This window comes from Centroberyx affinis, unplaced genomic scaffold (assembly GCF_046629955.1).
Source record: "Centroberyx affinis isolate AG114_WGS23_722 - 3 ecotype Tasmania unplaced genomic scaffold, CSIRO-AGI_Caff_v1 ptg001910l_1, whole genome shotgun sequence".
Lineage (NCBI taxonomy): Eukaryota > Metazoa > Chordata > Actinopteri > Beryciformes > Berycidae > Centroberyx > Centroberyx affinis.
Window position 1 is genome coordinate 47,352 of NW_027280273.1, and position 25,357 is coordinate 72,708.

General features: G+C 41.7%; 1 protein-coding gene across 3 annotated transcripts in view; it reads right to left on the bottom strand.

The window, feature by feature from the left end:
- Nucleotides 1-25,357, bottom strand: part of znf609b (zinc finger protein 609b) — a 69,627-nt gene that overhangs the window by 14,005 nt on the left and 30,265 nt on the right. For all 3 annotated transcript variants that reach the window (XM_071530299.1, XM_071530298.1, XM_071530297.1), the window contains exon 3: nucleotides 6,984-7,209. In XM_071530299.1, coding sequence (XP_071386400.1) covers nucleotides 6,984-7,209 — 226 coding nt within the window. The remainder of the gene's footprint in view (nucleotides 1-6,983; nucleotides 7,210-25,357) is intronic.

A 25,357-nucleotide genomic window follows, 5' to 3' on the forward strand; every position in this document is an offset into this window, starting at 1 on the left:
CTCAGCATTAAATGTGCCTGTGTACTCATTTTACCTCATCAGTGCAATACTCTTCCGTTTTTGTCGACGTGATTTTTCCCTAAAATGATACTGAATATTTGTGTAAGATAATAATGCTCTCTAAACTTGACAGCACTATACATAAACTAATACAATGAGTGCTACCCTACTGCGCACACAAGCACACACATTTCTTATCCAAAAAGTACCTTGTCTAGATGATAGTTTTCCTTCATTAGGCAGCCATTATTCTGTTCATCACAAGCTTATTACACCACGTGTTGATATGTTGATTACATATCCATGGCACAGTTTAGGAAAAGGGGAGTAAAAAAAGAATGTAATGCTGTGAAGAGGAGCCAGGGAAACATTTTCAAATAGCTGTGATGCTAGTGTTACTGAAAACTTAATACTCACATGCTGCGATGCCGAATCTACTTTTGAATGACTTATGACATTTGAAATTTAATAGTCTACAACACTTTGTTTTGACTAGATTAATAATTGATGGGGCTTGATAAGAGGATTCTAGATTTATAGAATTTCATGGTAGTATCATGATAAAAAAAAATATTACCTAGGCTACTCTAAAGGATTCAATACGTTTAAAGCTTAAAGACGTTTTTATGAACAATCTGTTTGCAAGCTTTCATTCTAGGAATACATTTTTTTAATTAGTCAGGACAAAGATGTCAATGTCAAGTCTGTCTAAACATAGCGAGCGTATGACAAAACAAACCAAACACATTTCCCTGTGGCAGAAAGTGAATTACACAAGAAACAGAGATGCGTTTCCCTGCACGATTATTTGTTTACACACAGGGGGTTGTATATCTGTGTTAGTGTGTGCTATGATCTCTCTTTACTCACTGGATTTGTTTGTTGAACAAAAAAGTAAAACCTAACCTCTTTGAAACAAGAGTTCAGTTGGGATTTGTTTGCTGGGGGTGAAGGAAAGGGTGGGAGCAGAGTTGGTGGTTTGGAGCATGCCCTGTTCCCAGCACCCTTCCCCCTTTGCGTCAGTCTCATTAGGGTCACTCAGGCCGGCTGAGTGAAGCCCACATTAATGAGAGGAATTGGTCTGTAATTTTACCACTCATTTCCTTTCAATGCTGCCGAACAACAAATGGCACCCCTCCTTGTGCACCAAACTCCGCTGCGTACTTGTATATGATTACTGCATAAAAGCCTATTGGCAGGGGGAAAATCAAGTCAGGGGGTTGTGCCTGCTGCATGGGTGACTGGCTCCATGGCCCTCCCCCCCCCCCTCCCTCAACACGTTTCATTAGGTTGCAGTGGGGCCAAATTATCAGGTCTTCTGTTGCTGGTAAAGTCTGCTAGGGCCATGGGTTCATTGGTTGACCTCTGCTCTGCTCCAACTGAACAGGACTTCAGCGGGGTTAATGGCATTTTCACTGACTGCCCTTGTCAAAATGCCTTTGTTATCTTCCAAAATGGGACAAAATCAGTAATGTCTGATGATTGGGTGTTACATCATATGACTATTCCTACAAATGTCAACACAACGGTTCCTGTTTGCCCTTTTATTTGCCAAAGAGACTAATCTAAACACGTTGAGTCTTGAGCAAAATTACAATCACTCGTGTAAACAATTACCAGTGCTTTCAGCTACTGATAATTATCATTCAGCGTTCAGTCTTAAGAGACTGCTTTTTGCACACTGGTTTCTCTACAATAAGAACTTCATTCATCAAGGCTCCATGTAGATAGAGAAGTGAGAACAATGAGAAAAACAGTGTCAGTATTCATTATGGAAAGAAGATGAAGGATAGCCGGGTGCTGCCATGAGCAATAATAGTAACACTGATAAATGAAGCGTTTGAGCATTCAAGTGTCTGAGCATGTTTCCAACAGTCCATGTTAAAAGCTTCTCTGCAGTCACGGCGCGTAAAATAAAGTACAGCTTGTCCAGCTATGTCAGTGTCAGACTGTAAAGTCCTAAGATTGACTTTATATCAAAACCTGAGCAGACAGGAATTCAGGACAAATTTCATGAGTCACTTATTGCAGCGGAGATGGTGGGTATATACGGGAGCCCAGTGCAATGCAGTGCTTTAATATTAAATAAGCCATATTCATACACCCAAACCAGCTTTGTATTTGAATACTCCCTCAACTTGCAAATAATAATAAACGCTATAGAGCTGTTAAGTGCATTATAAAAAAGATGACAACAAGATATTAAGGCCAGTAAAACATACAATAAAAATGTCAGACATAAGTCACTGAGAATTGGGTAGAAATTACTAAAACAGGCAAATACTAAAAGAATGGTTATATAAAGCCTGTCTACAGAATGTGTTCCAAGAAGATGTAAAAGATGACATAAAGGTCCAGTCACCTTTGGTTTTTATCTATTCTGGAACTATCCAGAGAGCCCTGTCGGTGGATCTCAGCCTGCATTCCAGTTCATAAGGGGTGAAAGTGCGAAGTCACTCTCTCTGACAAGAGTAACAGCCCATGAGAAGGTCAATTCCCTTATACTACTGAGAGGCGAAGGATAAGGGCATTAGTATGCTTTCCACATGGTCGCAGCATTATCAGCCGCATGCAGCAGTTTCTCTCTCCACAAAAAAAAAAAAAAATCAGTACATGTTTACTCGTACAATGGGAGTAGCTCACAAAACAGCAGCCATGCATGTAACGATCTGAAAATACATATTTGACATCTATGCTAAGTTTACATGCATTTATTACGGCTGGTAATTTGTGGTCAGGTGGAGAACAGTTTGCTTTCATGTCAACCGGGTAAATCTGCCATCTCAATGTTGAAACAACCCCTCTGGTGTTTTTCCTTACACGAGATGGTGCCGCGATTAAGAGACAGGTTTGCCAAAGGCGCATTACTCAAACTGTTGTTGACGTGTATATAGCCGACATGATATCTTATGACCACCACTGGCAGGGCCTACCAATTCCTCTGGGCATATGATTTACTTCTCAAGACTATTTAAGTGCATGGAAGAATGCAGTTGTCAGCCAGTAAGAATGGGACTATCATTAGCAAGCAATGACATTCCGATTCAAAATCTGTGTGTGGGATGGGGAGATGTAAGTGACTCTGGAAACTGGCTGCCTCCTGATATAAGAGGGGGGTAGGATGGAAAGCGGAGGTTGTGTCTAGGGAACTGGTGAACGAAAATTAAGAGGGTGCAGGAGAGAGAAAGAAAACGGCACATGTATCACATTTTTCTTTTCTCTTCACTATGTCCTCTACTGTTAACTGAAGTTGGTCTTTCATGATTGATTTTTCGCTCCTCCTTCTTCTTGCTCATTGGCCTTGCAGAGAGCTACACAGGCCTCCTGTCAATGCTCACTCCTACTTCAAGGACATTTTCTATAGTGAGTTCACTGGGAGCAGGCACCACTCTCCTTTGTAAAAACATTTCAATGAGGCCTCTGACAGGTGGTCTTCAAAAGAGCAAGGAAGCATTGCTGGCAAGTGAGCTTCAGAGCCAAGTGCCCCTTTCATACAATATTCTCCTTCTCAACTCCCTGACAGGGTTCGAGAAATAAAGAGCAAAAAAGACATCCCTCAAATGTTTATACAGGAATATCCGTTTCATACTGACCTCTTTTATACTCAGACGCCAAAGAACTTTTAACTCCTGTGCTAAAGCCAACGTTAGCAATTCTACAATGATGTAATGCATGTTGCATAAATAATCCATGAGACAAACATTTCTCACAAACAGCGTGTATTATTTATCTATTAAGGCGCTTAAGAACCGGTGGGACCTGCTAGGGGAATAGCCTGCTGTGTACTGGAGGTCGGAGTTAACACTGCTGTGTGTGTGTGTGTGGTGGGGGGCACTGGCACGGAGCTGTAGTGTTTGGCCGAAGGGGCCCCCTCTGTGCTCCCTCTACCCCGGAGCAGGAGCCAAGGCGTTCTGGGCTGCGTTTCAAGAGCAATAAACTTCTCCAGCATTTCAGAGATGACATTTGGAGGTATCAGCATGCTAAGCCTGGGAGGGGTTGGCCCATTGCTCTGCCGACGCGACCCTGGGAGCTGCCACTGCCTCGTCTGCGCTGAGGGGATTTGTGTCAGAGCTGGGCCTTAAAATACCATGCCTCTGCCCCCCTCTCCCTCCCTTCCTCCCTGTCTAAAGCTTCACGCGCCCCCAGACTGTCTGACTGGATGACATGGTCTCTCACTTTCCCTCACCTCATATTCACTCCTTTTTCTCCTACACAGGGCTGGATGCATCAAATTGGCTGATTTTGATGCAGACCTTTATGGGCCATTCTGTACAGTCAGTGATTCAGATACAGACTCATGCTACTGTTTTACTTTCTGGCAAATTCGGCACAAAGAGGTTGTTACCTCTGTGCTCAAATTACACAGGATGAAGAATTAATTTGGCAGCATCAGCCAAGATTCCTGTTGGCGAGGACCAAAGGTGTAACTTATGGGATCACATTTTGTTAGGTGTCGCCTGCTTCCTCCTCATCTGTTTCTTTCTCTGGCACTCTTTGAGTCGGGTGAGGTGCAGACAATTACTGGGAGTCTGTTGTTCATTTACTCCCACAAGGCCGAAAGGCGGAGGTGATGAAGCAGCTGTTGTTTGGCATGCTAAATGAAACACACACACACACACACACGCACACGCACACGCACACACACAGTGCATGCCTAAACAGCTCTGTATGAGACTTGTCATGCAGAGAAGTGGGGGACTGCTCAACTTCATTGCTAATCAGGCTGTTTCTGCTATGGCTTTGGGGCCTCTGTTTATTGTTGCTCTTCCCCAGTATTCTGCCTAGATTCGCCTTGATTTCCTCATTTGGTTTTCATTTGTTCAGTTGCCCCACAAAGAGAGAAGTCTGTTTTCATAGGTCTCTTAAGGAAAAGCAGCAGAATGGCAGTGCAGCTTGATATGAGTAGCAACTGGATCTCTTCCATCTGAAAGCTAGCCAGTAGGTTGTTATGGGGTAGTACCATTAAAATGATGTAGAAAGAATACACCTCTTCATGTTGTTTAATGTACTGTGTTGAATGTAATGCTAAGGGAGTGAATGACAAACGTCCCCTGAGAAATTCAATAGAGATTCAATCCTCTCATAACTTAGGAGAACAGGCTACACTGGTGGCTGTTTAAGTGAGATCTAAAAACTGACTTACTACACATCCTGGAAGGATTCTGCAGCAGTGCACAATTCAATTAGGGCACTCTCCCAACACACAAAATTGTTAAACAATAGCTGATTTTGCCAGCAATGAACGAGCCGTAGCATCTTCAAACAGCATAGCAAATAAAAAAAAAAAGACAGAAAGCCATATGGGAATAAAGTCTACGTCTCAACACTCAGAAAAATGTCTAACAGGCGATGGAGAGATATTTCATAGTTGCATTTATCAAAAGGATGTTTCTTCATCACATGATTTTCTTCCCCCACAGTGTGTTTCTGCGATACAGATCAGCCTTTTTGGGAGATAGATTAAAAAAAACAACACAGGCTTCAAAGAGAGGGGGGAGAGAGGGGGATGTGCACACTGGAAACCCTATTGGTTTCTACAGCTCTGAAGGCCATAACAACCTGTGGGCTACGCCAGCAGAGATGAGTGCCCCCCCCCACCCTCCCCCACTATCCCACCCCTAAAACCACTCACCCACTCCCACCAGCCTCGTCCCCACTGAGCCAGATAGAGTAGAATCACATGAAAACATAGCTCCATCAGCCCAAACCACTACCTCTTCCAGCCAAAGTAGCAGCTTTGAGAGACCGGAGCGTAGGGAAAGGACAGACAGCTTGGAGAGGGGAAAGGGAAGGGCGGGGGAGGGAGAGGGGGAGGGGGAGGGGGAGGGGGGTTTGGGGTGGTCAATCTCTCTATGGGAGGCAGTGAAAGAGGGAGCACAAACATAGTACTGGACTTGGCTCTGAGCCACGTTTGTGTCACTAACAGAAGTAGCCTTGTCTATCTCCCCCTGCCCCAACCCCCTGCCTTGCACTCGCTCTCTCCCCGTTTGCTTGGAAACAGAGTCAAGGGGTGACTGGCTGGATGCTCGGTAACAGAAAAGAGCCGCAATAGAGAGGAGGACAGGGGTGAATCAGACACAGCCCAGGGTTGGAGCAAAAATCAAAAAAGGGGGTGGGGAACACTCAATAGCAGGGACTGTGCTTTGGGAATGCTGATGAGGTAGGGATCTTTTCTATTCTGTTCCTCCAAGTGGACCAACAAGCTGCACTGTGGATGTGTGGGCGAATTTGTACTCAGCATGCCTGCCGAGCGATTGAGCACGAGCTGCTTTGAAGATTAGGTGTTTGCATTATTTCACATGCACGACAGAAAATGAGGGCAGTTATTCAGACCCAGCAAAACCTGATAGTGCTAGTGATACATCTTTAAATTAAATACGCTGAATGCGTTTTCGATCAAAGGGAGGAATACTGAGAGCGTCTAACGTTTCACTCGGACTGCACTGCGGGAGAGGAGCCAACGTTATTCCCAACTGGCAGGGTTGAAAAGAAGTGCTTTGTGTGTTGTGAGGCATGTTGTTGTTGAGAGCAGATATCTCTGTGCAACAAACTCCCGCCTGTGTACGCCTGAGCGAAAAACAAATCAAGGCCACCTAAGAACTGCCTGCCAACTACTATTCTTGTTGGCAATATTATGCTGGCTGCATGCTGTGTAAAAACAAGCATTAGTACCACCACCAATTCCTGAGGCAGTGAGGGCATATCCAATTTCATTTTAACAGGAAAAATTTGTAGAGAAACAACAGAGAGATCTGAATTTATTATATGGCATGAGCCTTATTGATAGACATTAAAAAACCAAGACTTTTTGGATGTCTTAAATCAACTACACTCTGACTGTATAAACAAAAAGAAAAAGAAGTATCCTGTATGTTCATAAAGCTTTCATATGCTTTCATTTCAACTCAAATCCAGGAGCAGACACATTCGTTTCATCTACAGGAGACTCACTAAGAAGTGCAAACTTAAACCACTTGACTTACCGTCTTCAGTTTCCTGCCACACGATGCCTTCTAGATTGACACTGGTACCAGGCTCGCAGGGCCCCAAGCACTCCGGTTCGGTGGCCAGGGCCACGTCGGACGTGTTCACCGCCACCGAGCGCGTACGCACCATTATCTGCTCGCACGGTGAGGCAATCTCGCTGTTGCCCACCGCGGCCAGGAGGTGGAGGGGGGGAGGGGCTGGCGTTGAGACAGGAGATTCCATCTGTGAGAGAGAAGTGGGGGTTGAGAGAGAAAGACATGAGACACTTGAAAACCACTATATAAACATGCACAGAGCAGATGTTAGATACAGGGAACGGATGCCACAACGAGGGGAAGTGAGCAAAGTGCTCAGCGCATGGGAGACATCCTGGAATGCCGGTGGCCCTTGAAAGTAAACCGATGCCTTGATCAGTGAAAGGGTGATACAGTAGTTGGTGCAGTCATGTGGGCTTTGTCTCATTCCTCAAGCTGGCACTAAGACCTGATTAGCAGTGAGGGAAGGCAGGGAGGGAGATAGTGAGCTGCTTTAACTGCCTCTCAGGCAAGGAAAGAATGAATTCTGCGGTGTTACTCAAACAATCCCTCCCCCAGCTTTCCTCCCTCACGCACAGGCTGAGATCTCTGACACCAAATCATCTCATGGACTGATCACTCATTAATTCCCTCAATTAAGGAGCTAGTTGTGGTGAGGGAGCAGGCTGCTGAGGGTCAGTAATTGATTCCACCTGTTCTGACGCACTGTGACAGCAATGAAGAGACAGCGGGCCTATGTGGAAAACGAACGAGAAGGACAGGAAAGGAGGGAGACGGTTAGAGCAAACTAGGGGAAGCGCAAGCGAGAACTGGAGGTAGAGAGTGTGTGGGAGGAAAAGAGAGAGAGGGAGACTGATTGTGATTTAAGGGCCACAGTGACACCAGGCTTAGTGCTCATTATTCAAGGCAGTCAACATTAAAGTGCTCCAAATCATTAGCACTGAACTGCAGGAGGAATCCCACGCTGCAGCCAAACACCGCACATTTATTAATTGGGCATAAACCACTCAGTGCTTGGAAATATGTTGCCAACGCTGGATCCAATTAGACTTAGAATAAATAACAATTGACACATAGGCTTATAGGCCTATACGCCCTGTGAATAAATGTTCTAATCTACTCACTGTTCAAAACAGTGAGCATGATGTGGGAAACTGAAACTACTGATCAGACATGAATTATGCTGGTATGACAACATGCATTTCAAATCCATCACTGCACGATGAAAATAATGCTCACAAGACCAAACATTAGTCCTTCATGAAATCAATGTTAGTTCAAGACTTATCATCACAGAATCTGCACATTTCATGGTTTACTGAAATGTGCTTGAATAGCCCATTTCTCCTGGTCCTCTCAGGAAGAACAAATTAATGTGGCAGGGAGCTGCAGTGAGCCGGGCCTAACGACATCGTAATCACTCTGTGTCAGTTTCTGATGCATGATGTGGCCAAGCTGCAGGCCGGCTGAGTGAATGGGACAGGACAGGTAATCACCCAAGCTGTCAACATGCTCTGTTCCTGGGCCTTATGGAGACACAGAGGGCCACAGACAAGACCACACAACGAACCCTCCTTCAAAGTGACAGCAAATGGTGCGAGGCGCAAACAGGACCATGCAAAGCCTCCTTTTACTCGACTCCTGTAACCTAAACAGTTTGTGTAGACATTTTAGGCATGGATCTATTTGAAACTCTTAAACTGACTATATCTGGGTTTGCTTATATTCCTGACCACACAATTTCGATGCCAAGTTAGGTGAAATAATTATGGCCTGGATAGAGCTGCAACGATTAATCGATTAATCGATTAGTTGTCAACTATTAAATTAATCGCCAACTATTTTGATAATCGATTAATCGGTTTGAGTAATTTTTTAAGAAAAATAAGTCAAAATTCTCTGATTCCAGCTTCTTAAATGTGAATTTTCTGGTTTCTTTACTCCTCTATGACAGTAAACTGAATATCTTTGGGTTGTGGACAAAACAAGACATTTGAGGACGTCATCTTGGGCTTTGGGAAACACTGATCAACATTTTTCACCATTTTCTGGCATTTTATAGACCAAACAACTAATCGATTAATCGAGAAAATAATCAACAGATTAATCGACAATGAAAATAATTGTTAGTTGCAGCCCTAGGCCTGGAAATGATCTTTGATTAAAAGAATTAACAAGCTTTGTGATAACAAGGTGATGAGTTTTAAACTCTAATTTAAATCCATGGGAGGCTAATGATGCCAAGATGTCTTAAAAACAGGACAGGTTAAGTATCAAGGAAGAACTGAGTTCAAGGATTCCCCTGACTTCCCACTGTACCCTCAATAGAAGAGGCCTTTTCTTCACCCCAAGTCTCCATTGAGACCTGCCTGGTCCCAGCACAGCTCCATCCTATATTCTGAGGTTAATAGGCAAATTGCTATGAAGCAAAATGATCTTGATAAATTGCAGAGCCCTGGCTTACCATTCTCAAATTGAGTACAACCTTGCCTGGCTGAGCTTTGACTCATTTTTCAACTTAAATCCTCTGTTACTGTGCAAGCTAAAAAGATCCCTTTCTTTCTGCATTGGTCTTTTGATTTTTACAAACAAGAGTGATAGGTCAGTCTAATGTTTGCAACTCTGCACAATCAACAAAACCATTTACCATGTAATGATACAAAGCAGTCACAACATATGTTTAGGATATTGAATCAGAGAAACAACAATGGGAGCAATTTACAATGTACATGGACTATGGTTCTCGATTTCTGAGTTCTATCAATGGTGGAGAAAACAAAAGGACTTTCACTCTATGGCGGCCAAATGTAAACACACACAGTGAAATTCCTGAAGTCCCTTCCGGGGATTCGAAAAACCACATGCGACAGAACTACACAACTTGTCAGATTACTCAAGGCTCTACCCAACACTCCAGCCAATGCCAAATTCCATGATTCCTTCCCTCCTTGCAAGATTTACAGATGTATTTCTAAATCTCCCCCAAAACCACAATGCTTGAGTGTCACGCAAACCTTCTCTTAAGTGAAACCCCATGCCAACTCCTAGAGAAAGCCACATTGGCGAGAATGATGTTTAACTGGCTGAGAAAAATTCTATGAATCTTGGACTGATGTCGAGCATAACTCACAGTGCTGACAGAGAGGGAACTCTGCGCCTGGATTTCCAGTGATCACACAATAACTTCCCCCTGGCAGAGGGACGCATGCTGCACTTTTTACCGGACACATTAACCTCAGCTTTAACTTGTTTATTAGAGTTGGGATTAAGAAACTGAGCACAGGGCTTGGGCAAGGATTACGAGGGGATTACACTGTAGTGTCATACTGAGACACCTGTCTTGGCTGTATTCGTGTGGGAGGTGCGGGGCTATAATACACTTGACCAAATTATGCTTCAAGTCCTTCATTGCATACCCAGACAAGAGTCAGCAATGCAAATGCTGTTGGCTTAACCTTGACACAGAACCTCGAAAATGGCTCTCACTTTAAATTGCTAGGTGAGGAATTTATTCTCCCAATATAATACTGTGAAATTAGTTTTGATAACATATTCTAAAAGTAAAAAAAGTGACTGTAGATGTCACAAACAGTAGCCTGAATTATTTGTTTTGCACTTTCATTTGTTCCAGGGTGGGAGTTCATGGGCTCCATTTCCCATGACATCTGAAAGGAAAACAACTCTACTTAGTAAGCCTGTAAATAATGCATCAAAAGTATGGAGGAGAGGAAATAATGAAAATAAAGCAACTCCCAGAGGGCCATAAGGCTGATGGTTGCTACTACAGGTCATTAGACAGATAAATTTAGAGGAAATCCGTAGACTGGTTACACTTAACCCCTTAAAAACATTCAAAGACTGGATTGAAAATCCTGTTGTTTTTTTTTTAAAAGGCTAAGTAACCAAAGCATCAAGTTAAAGACTAGCAACCATTCAAATAGGTTAGGTGAGTAGTTCTTCATGTAAAGACCCATTTCAAACGCGACATTAACTAAGCGCAAACAACTCAAGGAGCATCACTGAACCTAGCATAATAGCCTCATAAAACAGATTTCAATTCTTTTAAATAGGTTATATTTGCACATGGCTCATCGTGCTTTATCACAAATGGAATTGGTTGCTGTGATAACTCCTGAGGTAACCAGAGGGCTAGTTAGCAATCTTATTTTCTTGTAACTGTAATCCTTATGTATGCTGTTTTGAAGAAAACTTTTCAGAGTACACGCGCTTTAGCCACCGTTGTATCAAAGCCGAAATACAAGAGAAGGCATACTTTACTGTGGTTATGGGCACTTGGTGATGTCTCGGGATGCAATCGTATGAGTTTGATGGTACAGAAAATCATGGTTTCACTATTATTATGCAGCAATTTATTTTAACAACATTGAGGACAAGGAAACTCAAATGAGCATTTTATAATTGAAAGGTTTTACTGTATTTTTTCCCACACCATTTCTTTTGGTCCTGCAAAGAAAACATGCACTCTATATTAAAAGCACATTTGAATATGGAAAAAAGTATGGAGTTGCTTATTAGAATTTATGTTCCCTTTAGCTGAACCTCTGAACCTCTAATATGGACCCATTAACTTATGTGAATTGACCCCATTGGCTGTGAGGTTGTTTAACCATTGAGCAGTCCCCTGTATACACTTTCAGTCTGTGTGAGGTGTGGGGAATTCAACACCGTCTTCAACACCGAAGAAAGAAAACACCATCTGTCTTGAAAGGAAAAAGGGTAATTCTCTCTGAGACAAGAGGGCATGATTAAGTGGAAAGGAATTCCTCCCAAAGTGCTATAAGTTAGCTGAGCTCCATGTTCCTACTTCAATTATGTTATGTAATTCTTCTTGACTCCAGGGACAAACCATGTGAACATCTTTGGTGAGCTGCTGGGGTCTAAGGCCAGTGGAGATTACACTTCTTCCTGGCTTCGCTTGGTGCCTCATTCAGCACCACTGACACCCAGTTCAGCAATATTAGAGAGGGGGACCCAAGCCCTTTTATTTGGCTGTCATACTAACAATGTGGGGACTTGTACTGTATTGTTGAATACAAATAATGGATTTTAAACAGCAGCATTTGTATTCAAACTAGTCCAGACAATCACAATGCAAAGACAAGTTTGATTATCAGCATACAATCATGCCATTGGGCTGGCTTTTTTTAGTGAGCTTTATTTGAGGGCATTGAAGTCACAAGATTATTAGCATTAAGCCAAAGACTGAAAAGGGACACACAGGCACAGAGCTAAAAGCCTCATCTAATTTATTGATTAGTAAAATGCTCACAGCAACCAGGGGACGGAAAAGCCATAAAATGACTAGAATTAGCATTCAGTCTAATCACACAAAACAGTCAGTTTCAAATTGTGATAGTCTACCCCATTTTTTGCCAATCACAACACATCTGTCTAACTCTATTCTTTTACCAAAACCACACTGCCGCTCTCTTTGAAGCTCACAGTAATCACAGAAACTGAATGAGAAAACACGAATAGGAACAACCTGACAGCTATTGTATACCGCCAGCTGGCAAAAGGCACTCTCAGTTTCTAGGCAACTCTTCGGTTTTAGCTGCTAATTGTATGCTTTCAGGAAAGCATAACCACACATAAATAATACAGAGAGGAAACTAAGCAGTGATGAAGTCAGTCACCCATGACCTAGAATCTCTTTAGAGTTGTAACCAGTAAGCCAGGATCTCATTCTACACAGTTAATGTCTGACAAAGAAGCTGTTGGCTTCTGGTGTACAACATATACCAGAAAACTTAGAATATAGTTAAATTCAATATGAAACACATTTTGCAATTCACCTTAAAGCCTACGGGCTTTAGCCTTCAGGCTATATGAAATTTTTAAATGTCTCCAAGAAACACTGATGATAAGAGTCATCCTAGCACAGAAGCCTTGGTTTTGACACTTTTCATTACAGCTCATACTTTATGATGCAACGAACCCTTGACGATTGGAAACAGAACAGTGAAAGCTGAGATATAAACATGAAAAACGTCTGGAAAGGCAACAGTATCATATGCAGCACTAAGTACCCTTTCATCTCACAGCCCTTAGCAACAGCTGTGCATTACAGCTCAACTGTTACTAAGACAAGTAATTCTTTCACATTTTCTCTAAATTTGGGCAGAAATCAAATTAAATATCTTTTTTAACACAGCATAGCTATAGTGGAAATGAGCGCCACAATTTATTTTACCAAAGCCTTTGATTGAAAGATAGTGAAGCTAAAGGTAAGCAAAGCTTTGTCAAAGGGAAAAGAACCTTCTTCAGAGAGCAGAGAGGCTTTACCTGTGGAGACATCTGCACTCAGTGATGAAAGGACAACAGGTACATTAGTGAAGAGACTGCTCCTAGAGCTACCAGTAAACATGAAAGGAAGTAAAAGTGATATAAAAAGACAGAAGGCACAAGGGACCGCAGGGTAGAGGACTGAGCCAAGATAAGTGGAGCTTACCAATTTGCTCACTTATGAAGCAGTGGCCTAATTTGCCCAGTAAAGCAAAGTCACACACACTGAAAATGTCCTCTCCTTGCAACACTTCAATCAAATGGCTAAAGTAAAAACTAGCCAGGGCTGGGAATAATACTCGCCCACTCACCAGCAGTGAGTATTTTTCATCTCTGGCGATTCAGATACAGAGATCACAAGCCCATCAGGCGAGTGAGATTTGCTAAGACGTGAATAGACATTTAAGGAGGTACTAACTGAATGCGATTCAGCCAATTTAATTGCTGCCAAGTGACACTAACAGTAACAAGCACTTTACCTTAAAAGAAATAGGCCACTAGAGGGGGGTTGGGTTATGTGTCGCTGGGCTCATCACTACCTCAGCCCGCCTATGGGAACTCTGCCCTGTTGCCATGGCGCCAACGCTCAAAATTGAGGCAACAGACAGGCAGGCAGCTATTTATCTCTTTAGCTCACTGACAGAAGTAGACAACATAAACAGCAGCAGCAGTAGCAGCATTACGAATGAACCTCATCCAAAAGGGGGTTATTTATAATTTTAAAACATTGTTACCGCCGCCAACAAAGTTGGAGGGAGGTTTTGGTTTAATCCCTGCATGTTTGTCTGTTTGTTAGCAAGATATCTCAGAAAGTTAACAATGGATTTGGCTGATGTTAAAATGAACTGTTCATTTACGTCAAAGTATAAGATTCAAATAATACACAAATCTAGTGTGAAAAAAATATACACCATTATTTAATTTGGACTAAATTGCATCAATGACAAATATTTACCAGGATTTGCACCAAGCTCCTATGATGCATCCCGATGGACAATCTGAGCCACAATATGCTCAGTGTTGGCTCAGTGTTTGGTTAAATTACCACAATTTAAGCAATCAATTGAGGCAAACCTGTCTCCATCACAGTACCTTCCTTGATGGTGTAGAGTTAGGAGAGTTCCTATTGGCAAATTGTCTCATAGAATTACATGGGGAAATTTGCCAGGATGAATGATGAGTGATTTCTCAAGTACCTACATCAAGACTACTTCTATTCTGAAACCACTGGCAGCTTTGATTTGACTAATGTCAAAATAATATTCAGCTTAGCCCTCATAATTACAGTTTGGTCTTACTGTCAGTGGCATTGGTTAATCTTTGGATGAAACAATTTACATAATGTGGCCATAACAGACAATTTGGGAAGAGGGGAGGCTGAAAATATATGAAGGCAACAAAGATAAGGAGCTGGCTTATGCGTCCAAAAAGAGTAAATCTTTTAAGTACAGCAAAAGTGGGACTATAGCCTTAATATAGCCTATAATGAGTGAAGCCTATATCACATGCAAGACCCGCAAGGCCCGGTCCTTTACCTCTATGAATAGCTACACACCGGATGGCATGAGAATTGTCTTCAAATGTTTATGGAAAATTCCCAGGAATGCATGCTTTCTCAGACTAAATCAAGAATGTTAAAAAGCTAGTCAGTTGGAAAATTGGAAAGGGTTCATTCTTACCCCAAGCCAAGCTCTCAAACATGGACACTAAACACCAAGTTAGGCTAACCAGCAGATGAGAAAACGAGACCAAATGATTCCCTGATGCGGCCAAGCTTCTCTATAATAGATCACATTTCTGGCAACAGATGAGAAAGAAAAGGCTTATTTAAATTTCTTAAACTCCAATTCAGAAAGGTTGAGATCATCTGTACCTCCTTAGCTCAAGAGATTTGGCTGGCTAGCTGGCTGGCTGGTTGGCTGGCTTACACCCTGCAGGTGGTTTGGTACACTTTTCTCTTGTCTTAGTTTGATTCAGCTTGACCTTGGCCCCCTAATTCCTCCCCTTCCTCTCCCTGGCGCAGCCGGCTGCCTTGGGCCTACGCCTGGTATTGTTTGTTAGATGACAGGGTGGGGGATGGGTTAGAAGAGCACTGGGGTAGGCTGCTGGATGAGGGCTGAAAGCTCTCCACATAGAAACAGGCAACCCAAACAACCCTTATGCTGCACTGTGTATAAACACGGTGAATGCCTGTACTAGGAACTGCCTGCAAACATTTTTTCTCCACACTCTATGAGCAGGAACAGAAGAATTCTCTTTGCCTGGTTGGTTCAAAAGATGTCTGTGGTGCAGTTTCATTGTTAGTAGCTGGTTACTGTTCGCAACATAAGATAACACAATCGAGTAAAATGTTTCATTACCGAGAGCATTTCTATTAACATTCCAAACATGCCAGATGTTGTTGAAATTTCATCCACTTCGGGGTAGTTTGAATAAAATTCTATCTAAATGTTGATTCTATTGGTGATTCTATTGGCGATTCCCTCCCCTGTGCCCCCTTGCTCAGCCGCCCACTCTGACCATAGGTCAGTTGACAACAACGGTATCTATTACAATAATAAGCCACATTCTTGTCAAGGTCACCCACTTGCGTCCGCCAGGGAGAAAGGCTGCGCTGGGAGCAGAAATCCAGATAAGCTGAGCTGAGCCTCCAAGGATTTCTCTCTCGCCAGCCCTCTCCATAGTCATAAATCTTATCTCACAGCAAAGGGAAACCTGACAACAAACTGAGAGGCTGCCATCAACAGCTCAGCCACCTAGATTCCCACCCAAATACCAATGATTCACTCTTTGACTTGTTACAAGTCTGTGGCTTTCACCAAACAAGAGCTTGTGAGATCAGGCTACATGGAAAGCTAGTGCCCTTTGTAGTGTGCTCAACATTTCCTCTTCACCATTTTGTTGAGAGCCTTCAACAAAAATTCTCTTCGGCTGGACAATCCCTAGTTACTTAGCTTCCTAAATTCAGTCCAACAAAAACACAAGGTACATACTTCTAGACATAGGATCCAGAACCACAACCAGCTTAGTCACAAAAGACGTTTTACTAGCCCCACAGATTACACAAGGAAAACAAGTTGTTATTCAGGCTGTGAGATTTCCCCAGAGCCCCTAACCTCAAACTATTTATAGACGTTCTCTGTTAGTCTGTTTCCCTTGTGTTGAGGCTCTTCTATGGGTGGTGCCTTCTCAAGCACTAGACAGACAATCCTAAACCACACATCAATGAACACATTTTCCTTATTAGAAGTAGGCCTAGAGTCAAATTACAGATTGTATTGTGTTAAGACTACATGAACTGTCACAAGTGTACTTGGTTGTCTGAATACTAAGCCAAGATCCATGACATTGTGCAACACTGAATATTATACTTAGTGTGACAGCATAGTAACTTCCCATGTGGCTGCCACATAGTGAATAATTGTGCTGCATCCAAAATCCATTATAGTATAAGCATCATAAATTAAGATGAATTTAACAGTACGGTGAACTGTAAATAATTATATACTCATAAAATGTTACATACGCCTGTATTTCATGGAAAAGAATTGACTAAAAAATAACAGCCAGTAGATAACCTTTAGGAATCCATGGATTACCCCACAGAAAACTGTTAGGATTGTCAAATAAAAAAATGCAATTGAGGTCTTTAGCAGGGCAGACAGATAAGCAGATGATCGTTCATGTGTGTGTGTGTTGGGGGGGTAGTAAGGCTGTGACCAACAGAGTGTGAATGTGTGTGTATGCGCAGGAGTGCACTGCTCTCTCGTCTGCAGATAGGATAGTGCTTGGGCTGCACCCACTGCCCGGTTCGCTCACGCTGCTACTTTAACTAGGGCTTGCTACTCTGATCGACCTCTACTGTTGGCTGTCTCACAGAGCCCCTATTGAACCATGTCTAGCTTAATGGAGGGTGATGTGCACTATTACTGTGAGCCAGTAGTTCCTGGACTCCAGCCTCAAAGCCCTATAGACACTTACACATTAATACACCTTAGGACAATGATCACCGTAGCTAGCACCACATGACATTTGAACACTCTCATTGGTGAGAGGGAAAGATATCGGTAGCAGGGTAAAATCATACCAGCTTTTAGTTACTGTTCCACACAGTAGTGCTATGACTTGGTTTGATAATGATAATTTGGAAATGACTTGAGTATGATCCAAGGAGTTATATGAGAAGCCCTGCCCAGAGTAAAGAGAACTCAGAAACAGGCTGACCTGGGAATGACATGTACTACACAGCATGTACCTTGTCAATCTAAAAGCTGTTCTAAACTGTCAACTAGATTTTTTTTTCCGGGCCACTCAGTAGATGCACTTTGGCTTGACGACAAAAGCAGATGCAGCCCTCAAATATCCCTAAGATGGTTGCTTAATCAAAGGACATGTGGTGACATGTCAGCACAATACAGTGAGCCATCGCACAGCCGCCGGTAGGGCATCTCTAAACAAATTACGTCTCTGTGCCCTTCAGATCATTAAAAGCACTAATAAGTCAGCGGGTGATGATGTTGAGGGAGCAAGAGAGAAGTGAAAGCCACTAAAACACACAAAATCTCGCTCTCTGCCAGCCGCTTAGCAGAGGTCTGCTGCTCTCAGCCATCAGAGTTTGATGACCTTGTTAGTTTGAGTGCCTAATCTGCTAATGCCCTGATAAAAATAAACAGTCAGTGCAGCCATTGTAGTCCCCCTCCTCCCTCCTCCCTGTCTGCAGCTGCTATCCACAAGCACAGATGATACCTCCATCTCCATTTATATTGGGGAGTACTGTCAAACTGACAGTCTTAGAGCCAAGGGGTTAGCATGAGGTATTGTTGGTTAAAGATAAATGCCTTTTAAGCTGCTGCTATTGATCTATTTGCAAACAGTTTGTTTGCAGTCTTTTTAATGACAGCTTTTCAGCAAAATATTTAATCAATTAAGGAATGAAAAAACAAATATTTTTTTGGGGTACAATTCAAGACAAATTCTTATCAATATTAAAATACATTGGCTATCAAGGCCCTACTTCAAATGTCATCTGGCCATGGAAATCTTGTTTATGCTGATGTTTTTAGGTGCAGTTATCCCAAACATAAAATAAATATTCCTATGACAAAATAAAGAAAGGAGATTTGAGTCATATAATGTGGTATCAATAAATAATTCAACTTAATGTATTACCCTCAACTTTCAAAAGGAACAATTAAGTACTGCACTTAACGTAATCATTGCACAATATTGTGTGAATATGATCTAATACACTTTATAAAAATGAATGAGGTATATGAATATGGTCTGCAAAAGTCAAGTGGACACAGTAAGATATTCTGCAAGATGTCTGAGCCATTGTCTCTATATCAAGACACCAGAACAGATTTGACATTAACCTTCACAAGATCTTACTTTGAGGACAAAACTCCAGATCATAATGGAGAGTCATATGGTTTGAATGAAGGTCAGCTGTATTTGCAGTGAACAAAGCCTCGTGGATTTTTGCACCATTAATTTTTTTTCTAGGTATACTCCATGTCCCATTATCCAGCAATAACCAAACTGTCAGGACCTCTGGTGTAATATCCTGTTGTTAACAATAAGAAAATACCATAATAATTAGGACATTTGACTTGAGTGAATGGATTTAACAGCAGGCTGTCTCATACTCTTAAAGGCATACATAAACCTAATGGATATGATTAAATATAATTTAGTTTTCCAGATGGAGAGAGAGGCCCCACTTACAAAACATAATTGAATGTGCGAGCTCAGCATAACGCCAAGGACTAAACAACTCCCCAGCCTCCACTATAAAGAGGAGCTCATTTCCATATTAACTTCACCTTTATTGATCCACTCACACGTCCTCTCCCCCAGCCACTGCAGCAAAACTTTGAAGTCCTTTTGGGGTATTTGGAAATGGTATGGTATTGATAGAGATAAAATGCAAGGATTATTTGATTATCATTGAAAAAAACAGTACATAATTGTGTAATTGTCTTTGATATTTTTTGGGTGGAGGATCAAAGCCACCGCACCACAACAACAACAACATGGATCAATAATTCAGGAACTTGGTCCAGCATATCAAGTTAAAAGGGAATTATGTCCATTCTTTACATGCCAAGCTATCAACCCCTCAGCCCATCTGTGCACCAGTAGAGTACTATAATGAAAAACAAAAACAGGAAAGTACGCCGGCGGACTACAATCCCATTTCTACTTGATTAATGTGCATTTCCATGCCAGAATAATGGCACAGTTGCACAAATGCAGATCTGAAAACCTATAAATGATGAAAAAATGAAGTATTTATACAATGTGTACTTCTGACCAAGTTATGTGGTCAACTAGGTGTTCCAATTGTAATTTGAGCCCACAAATCTAGCGGTGATTTTTGATCAATTATATTGGTTACTAACAAAAACATAAAAAACATTATAGCTTTCTGTTGGTTTTGTATGGGATACGTTGAAGAAACCGTTTGAATGTTGTAGATGTGCATTGATAACTTTGGTAAAAGCAATAACTGGGTGTCATGATGGCATCAGTGGTTAGCACTGCCGTCTCATTTAATCTCAAGAATTTGGGATCAATCCCAACCCTTTCTATGTGGAGTTTGCATGTTATGCCCGTGTTTGCGTGGGTTTTGTCCAGGGCCACTGGTTTCCTCCTACAGTCCAAAGACATGTAACTCAGGTGGTTTGAAGACTCTAAATTCCCCATAGTTATGAATGTGAGTGTGGACTCCAGGAAGAATGGCAGTCACTGAGGTGTCAGCTAATGGGGATCCTAATAAAGAATAATATCCTTCAGAATGTTTTTTGTTTATTTGTTCACAGGATTATGGATATTTAAGTCTTTCCAGCTGTACGAGGCACTTCTAAACGCATCACAGTCACACCCACGACTGCAGTAAATAAAATCCAACTGACTAGAGTGCTGACCAAATGGGTCAGGTGCAGGGATGAGAGAAAAACACAGTGAGATGGGATGAACAGTGTTTTGACAGGGGACCCTTTTTCTGTCTACAACAGATATTGGAGGACTGGTGTATTCAAGGACACTCTGATGCAGTCTCCATTGAGCATATCAGCATTCATAAGAGAACTCGACTCTGGCAGGGGTGACTTTGATGCATGTGGTACTCTTGTCTGAGGAACGGAAACAGCATGAGAAAAATCAAACCTTCATACACTGGAGACTATAAAACTCATTGGCACACGACCAATTTTTGAGGAGAGGTGTAGCAGAAGACAAGCTACATTTATCACTTATGGCGTTCAAAGCTTTTAATGTGGTAAATCATGCAAATAAAAGAAATTTACAAGACACAGAGATCAAAAGTCTGGAATGAGGGTCTGCGGTAACAAGAAGACTTAATAATCTGCAGTGCAAAGACGTAGAAAAACAGGGAAATATCACTGAAAATGTATGAGTAGGTGCAAGGTGTCAATGCCACATTTTAAGAATGAGAACATTTTGGAAATAGTATCTATAAGTAGCTTCTCAAATCTTTGGCTTTCCACAGAAAAAACAAACACTACACCCTGCTAGAGGGGAGCCTACTATTGAGCTGGGCTGTGCCTGTAATGGCTCTTGCTTGGCAGTAAATAGCCTATTTCCCAACCAGTGTGCACTTTGTTAGGTCGGGTAATTTACAGTCTAGAGCTGGTTTACATGGTTGCGCTACTGACATTCTTAGTCATAACTTAGTCATAACCCTTTTCATATTCTCCATATAATGTGTTCAGCTCATCATGGGCCAAGTCTGGCCCTGCTCAAAGAGCCTCTGCCAACTGTATAAATGTAAATGCCATGTAAACAGTGACCGACTCATTGATGCCAAAGTCAAATGGTTCCATGTCACCAAGTTTGAAAGGGCTTGGCAGCAAAACCTGAGCTAGGACGGGAAAGAAGAACAATCCAATGGCATTCGTACATTGATGCTCCAATAAGAACTCTTTTCAGGGAGCATTTGATTTGGGTGAGGATTTAGTGATTCAGTGCTGATGAGGCATTATTCCAAGTCGTTGGACTGAGGCCCGGGTCAGTAAGCCACAAGATGCTCTGCCTCATTCCCACACACTCACATAAACACTCTCTTTCTCCAACATGTTCAACAACAAAAGCTTTACTGTATTACTCTCCTGAGAGGGGACCTTGCTGCAGAAGTGAACACAAGGCAAACAACGTAGCCTTGAGGTACAAGGCAGAAGGCCTTGAATGTGGCTATATAGGCCTATCTTCTTCTTTTTTTACCCATACATTGTGAATTATTTCTATTGTTAATTCCTTGAATATATCCCCTCTTGTGACACCATGATTTAAAACAAACTTCAAATTAACTGGAAAATATTTTTTTCTCCTAATAATTACTTGTCCATTTAAAAAGATACCCTACTCCACGAGTATTTCAATAAAAAAAAATAAAAATAAATATATATATATATATATATATATATGTGTATAATTTGTACAATTTGAATAATCTAACAAAACCTAGTTGAAAATTACTACATTTACAAAGTGATCATAATAGCTCCATAGATAGCTGCAACCATTTGTTAAGGGCAACATCATTTAATTCTCCATATAAAGAGTCACCTACACCGATAAATTGCTTTTAGGTGTTATCCTAAGAAAATTATGCACACAACTATAAAAACCTGTAAGAGTCATTCTTTGATAATTAGTTATAAATTCCTTTGCGTTCAAACCATTTGCTCTGTTGATGCCTTCTGTACTTTATGGTTGAACAAAGCTTTGGGGAAGAAAAAGCATAAACCACTAATACACTGATAACAATCTTTCACCAATAACATCACCATACCATCACATCAATAATTTATGTATTTTAGTATAGTGAAAAATAAGCCCTGCAAAATGCGCACCAGTTACAACTGCTCCAAATACAATCCAATATTGTGCATGGTGCGAGCAGCCATACACTCATGAATGTTTGACATTGGTCCCAAAGGACGGACGTGTTCTCCCTTTAATTTCTATCAGTGGCATAATCCCCTTTTGAAACCCTTTTTAGGGTGAATTAGAAAGGCCCTGCATTCAAAGAGATGAGTGGAGAGAAGGGGGTGGGAATAATCACAAGGGCCTAGCTGACTGTGTGGATTAGAATGGGAAAGAAAATCCTTTCATCTCAGATCTGTACTTCCAAGCTTGGAAGCATGCACGCACGCGCACACACATGCAAAACCACAAACACATACTTCTCACAAAAGGACGCAGGAGACTTCTATATTGCGCAATTCCATTTCATATAAAAGAGGCAGTTATTTGTGTCTAACCAGATGATATTCAATTATGTTGAAAACGGGCACGATAGTCACTGGATTAGAGAAAAGCCCATATAAAAGCTTTGCACTCCAGGCTGACCTCTCGGTTTGGCTCTTAGCAGACATGGAGAGCAGTGGAGAGGCACGCACATGATCTAACTTGCTTCTCCAATTTCTCATGCTGAAATGTGGGCTGCTGCTCTATTCCTGGCAGATAGCCTTTTGACATCCAGCAAAATGTAACAAGAGGGATAAGCCCAGACAACCTCTTCAGTCAGACTACAACAACCCCCCCCCTCCCCCTCCAAACAACACCATCTGACAGATAAGAAAATGGATTAGCCATTTTGTCTGTTTGTTTAGTTATCTTGTCTACCACTGTAAGGGTTTAACTGAGTGCAAAATGACAAGGAGCCTAGTTGTGTGCTATAGGAGTTGACACTTACAAAAGACTGATTGTAGGAAGATAAATATCTCATATACCAGGGAGACACAAAATATCTCAGGGCATAATTTTTTTCTCAGTAAAGACTCTCTCCTTGTTAAAATCATTATTATCAGTGTCTTGGAATGGTATTGTAACATAGCAGAATGAAATGCATCATTAATCCTAGGTGTTGGTCCTCATATCCTAAGGTAGCTAGTTGTCCCAACCCAAAGCTGGACAAATCTATCTGTGCTCATAAAAACTGCCAGAAGGCAAAAGATACCACAAATGCTAGGTGTATATCATATGAAACAAAATAATGCTTGTTTGGCCTAGGACTACATCTTTCTCCCTGACCTGTTGCCACTGTTTTAGGGAATGGTTTTAACTGTATTAAAGGATTTCTTGGTCTGACACTAACCTCATTACCATAAAAGAAGTTAGAATATTCTAGAATTCTTAGAATGAATTTGAACTAGCTCTAAATAGAAATAGTCCAAAACATCGGCGCATACAAATTTGTATGCTTGCAGTTCCACAAGGCAACAAATCAAATCATGTGACATTTCAGACCAATTGCAGACGATCACGCAGTGGGGGTTAGTGTGCAAATAACTTGAGTAGTTCGGCCAGCAAGCTTGTCCACAATAATACAAAAGTGTCTTTTTGTCTAGGTACAAACTTGCCAAAATTAGTTTGCGCAGTAAATAAGCAATTTTAGAAACTTTTTTTTTATTTTACGCCATGTAGCCTACAACATGCAAGTCAGATCAATATGTGATCCTTAACCATACTCTCAATCAGCAATGATGACATTTGAAATGAGGTATAACATGTCTATGTTTGGGTTAGGGTTAGTGATATTAAGAGCTTAATGAAAATTTCAGTGGAATTTGGTAATTTTTATCCTTTTAAGAAAGTTTTTGGAGCCTCCATTTTCATCCCATTCCATATGGAAAAAAGCAAATAGCATTCACTCTCACTTCTGGATGCAGCATCTATGAGACAACTGAGGAAGTAGTAAGGAAGGAGCCTAGGGCCAAGTTAAGCGAATAATTGTCACTTATTTTCAGCAAAATTCTAGTTTGACCAAGAGAAGTACTTTATTTTGAACTAATGGGAAGCCATGGACCAAACGTATAGAGAGATTTTACAGCAGGAACCAATATTAAGAGCTTCAAAATAGGAAACCTTGGCGAGGGTTACTTCCCATACATTTTTCTCTCTATAGCAAACTGGCTACAAACAACCCCCTTAGAAAAGTATTAAGGGGCCAGTGTAATCCCATCTAAGATTATTCTTGCTCAAACACTGCCTTGCTGTTATGTTAACTTCCTCTTTGTTAGGCTAAAAACCTTCCACAAGTGGTTAAGCTCTTTCACTACTTTTCTTGCTTGAACAAAATTTGACCATCAAGTGTATTATGATCAACTTGATTTTGATAATGACAATGATTTTAAATATATGCCCCAGAAAATGTCAGAATTTAAGGGTTGACCTAGCATGAACAAAGAAATAAGAGGAGAAACATCTTTTCATATGGCTAACACAATAGAGAACACGCAGCAACAAAGCATTCGGAAACTACGGAGAAATCCTCAAACAGTCCGCGAACTCTTTACAACCGTGGCGATTCAGTAGAAACTCTGAGCCACCTCTTCCCTCACTGGTAGAAAATTCCAGTTGAGGGGGAAAAGCCACGTCTGCTCCTCCCCACTGTGTGGGTTTTGTTCTGCTAATCAGACCACATGCCTCAAGGATTCAGGAATCCTAGAACTTTCAGCCAGCTTCTCGCTCTCTCTCATTCCACATACAGCCGCAGCAGCCTGTGACAAACTATTCAGTGTGTTGGGGGGTTAAAGACTCTATCCATTCATAACACTGTTCACCCCTCCCCCCGTCCTTTTCTAATCTCAGGCAGTTCTTTACCCCCCCCCCCTCCTCTTACCCCTCATATGCCCTCTCTCCTCTCTCTCCCCTCTTACCACAGCACAGTCCTTTTTTTTCCCTCTTCTGCATACTGCACACTGGGTCTGAATAGACTCATGGTTTATTATTAGACCATGGTCCAACCACACACACACCATGGTTTTAAATAGAAAAAACAGAACTAGGCCTACATCGACTTAGGGCAATGAAAGTCTTGATATTTGGCTTTCTTTTTCCTCCCTTCATTTTTTTGTTTGTTTCCCCTCTGTAGTCCCCTCCCCGGCTCTCTTGCTACTCACGCATTGAGAGGCGAAATGAGGCGCGCTGGAAATTTGCAGGCTGACAATGGAAGACAGCTGCTCTTGCTGCATAAGTCTTTCATGAGCTGAATTAGTTGT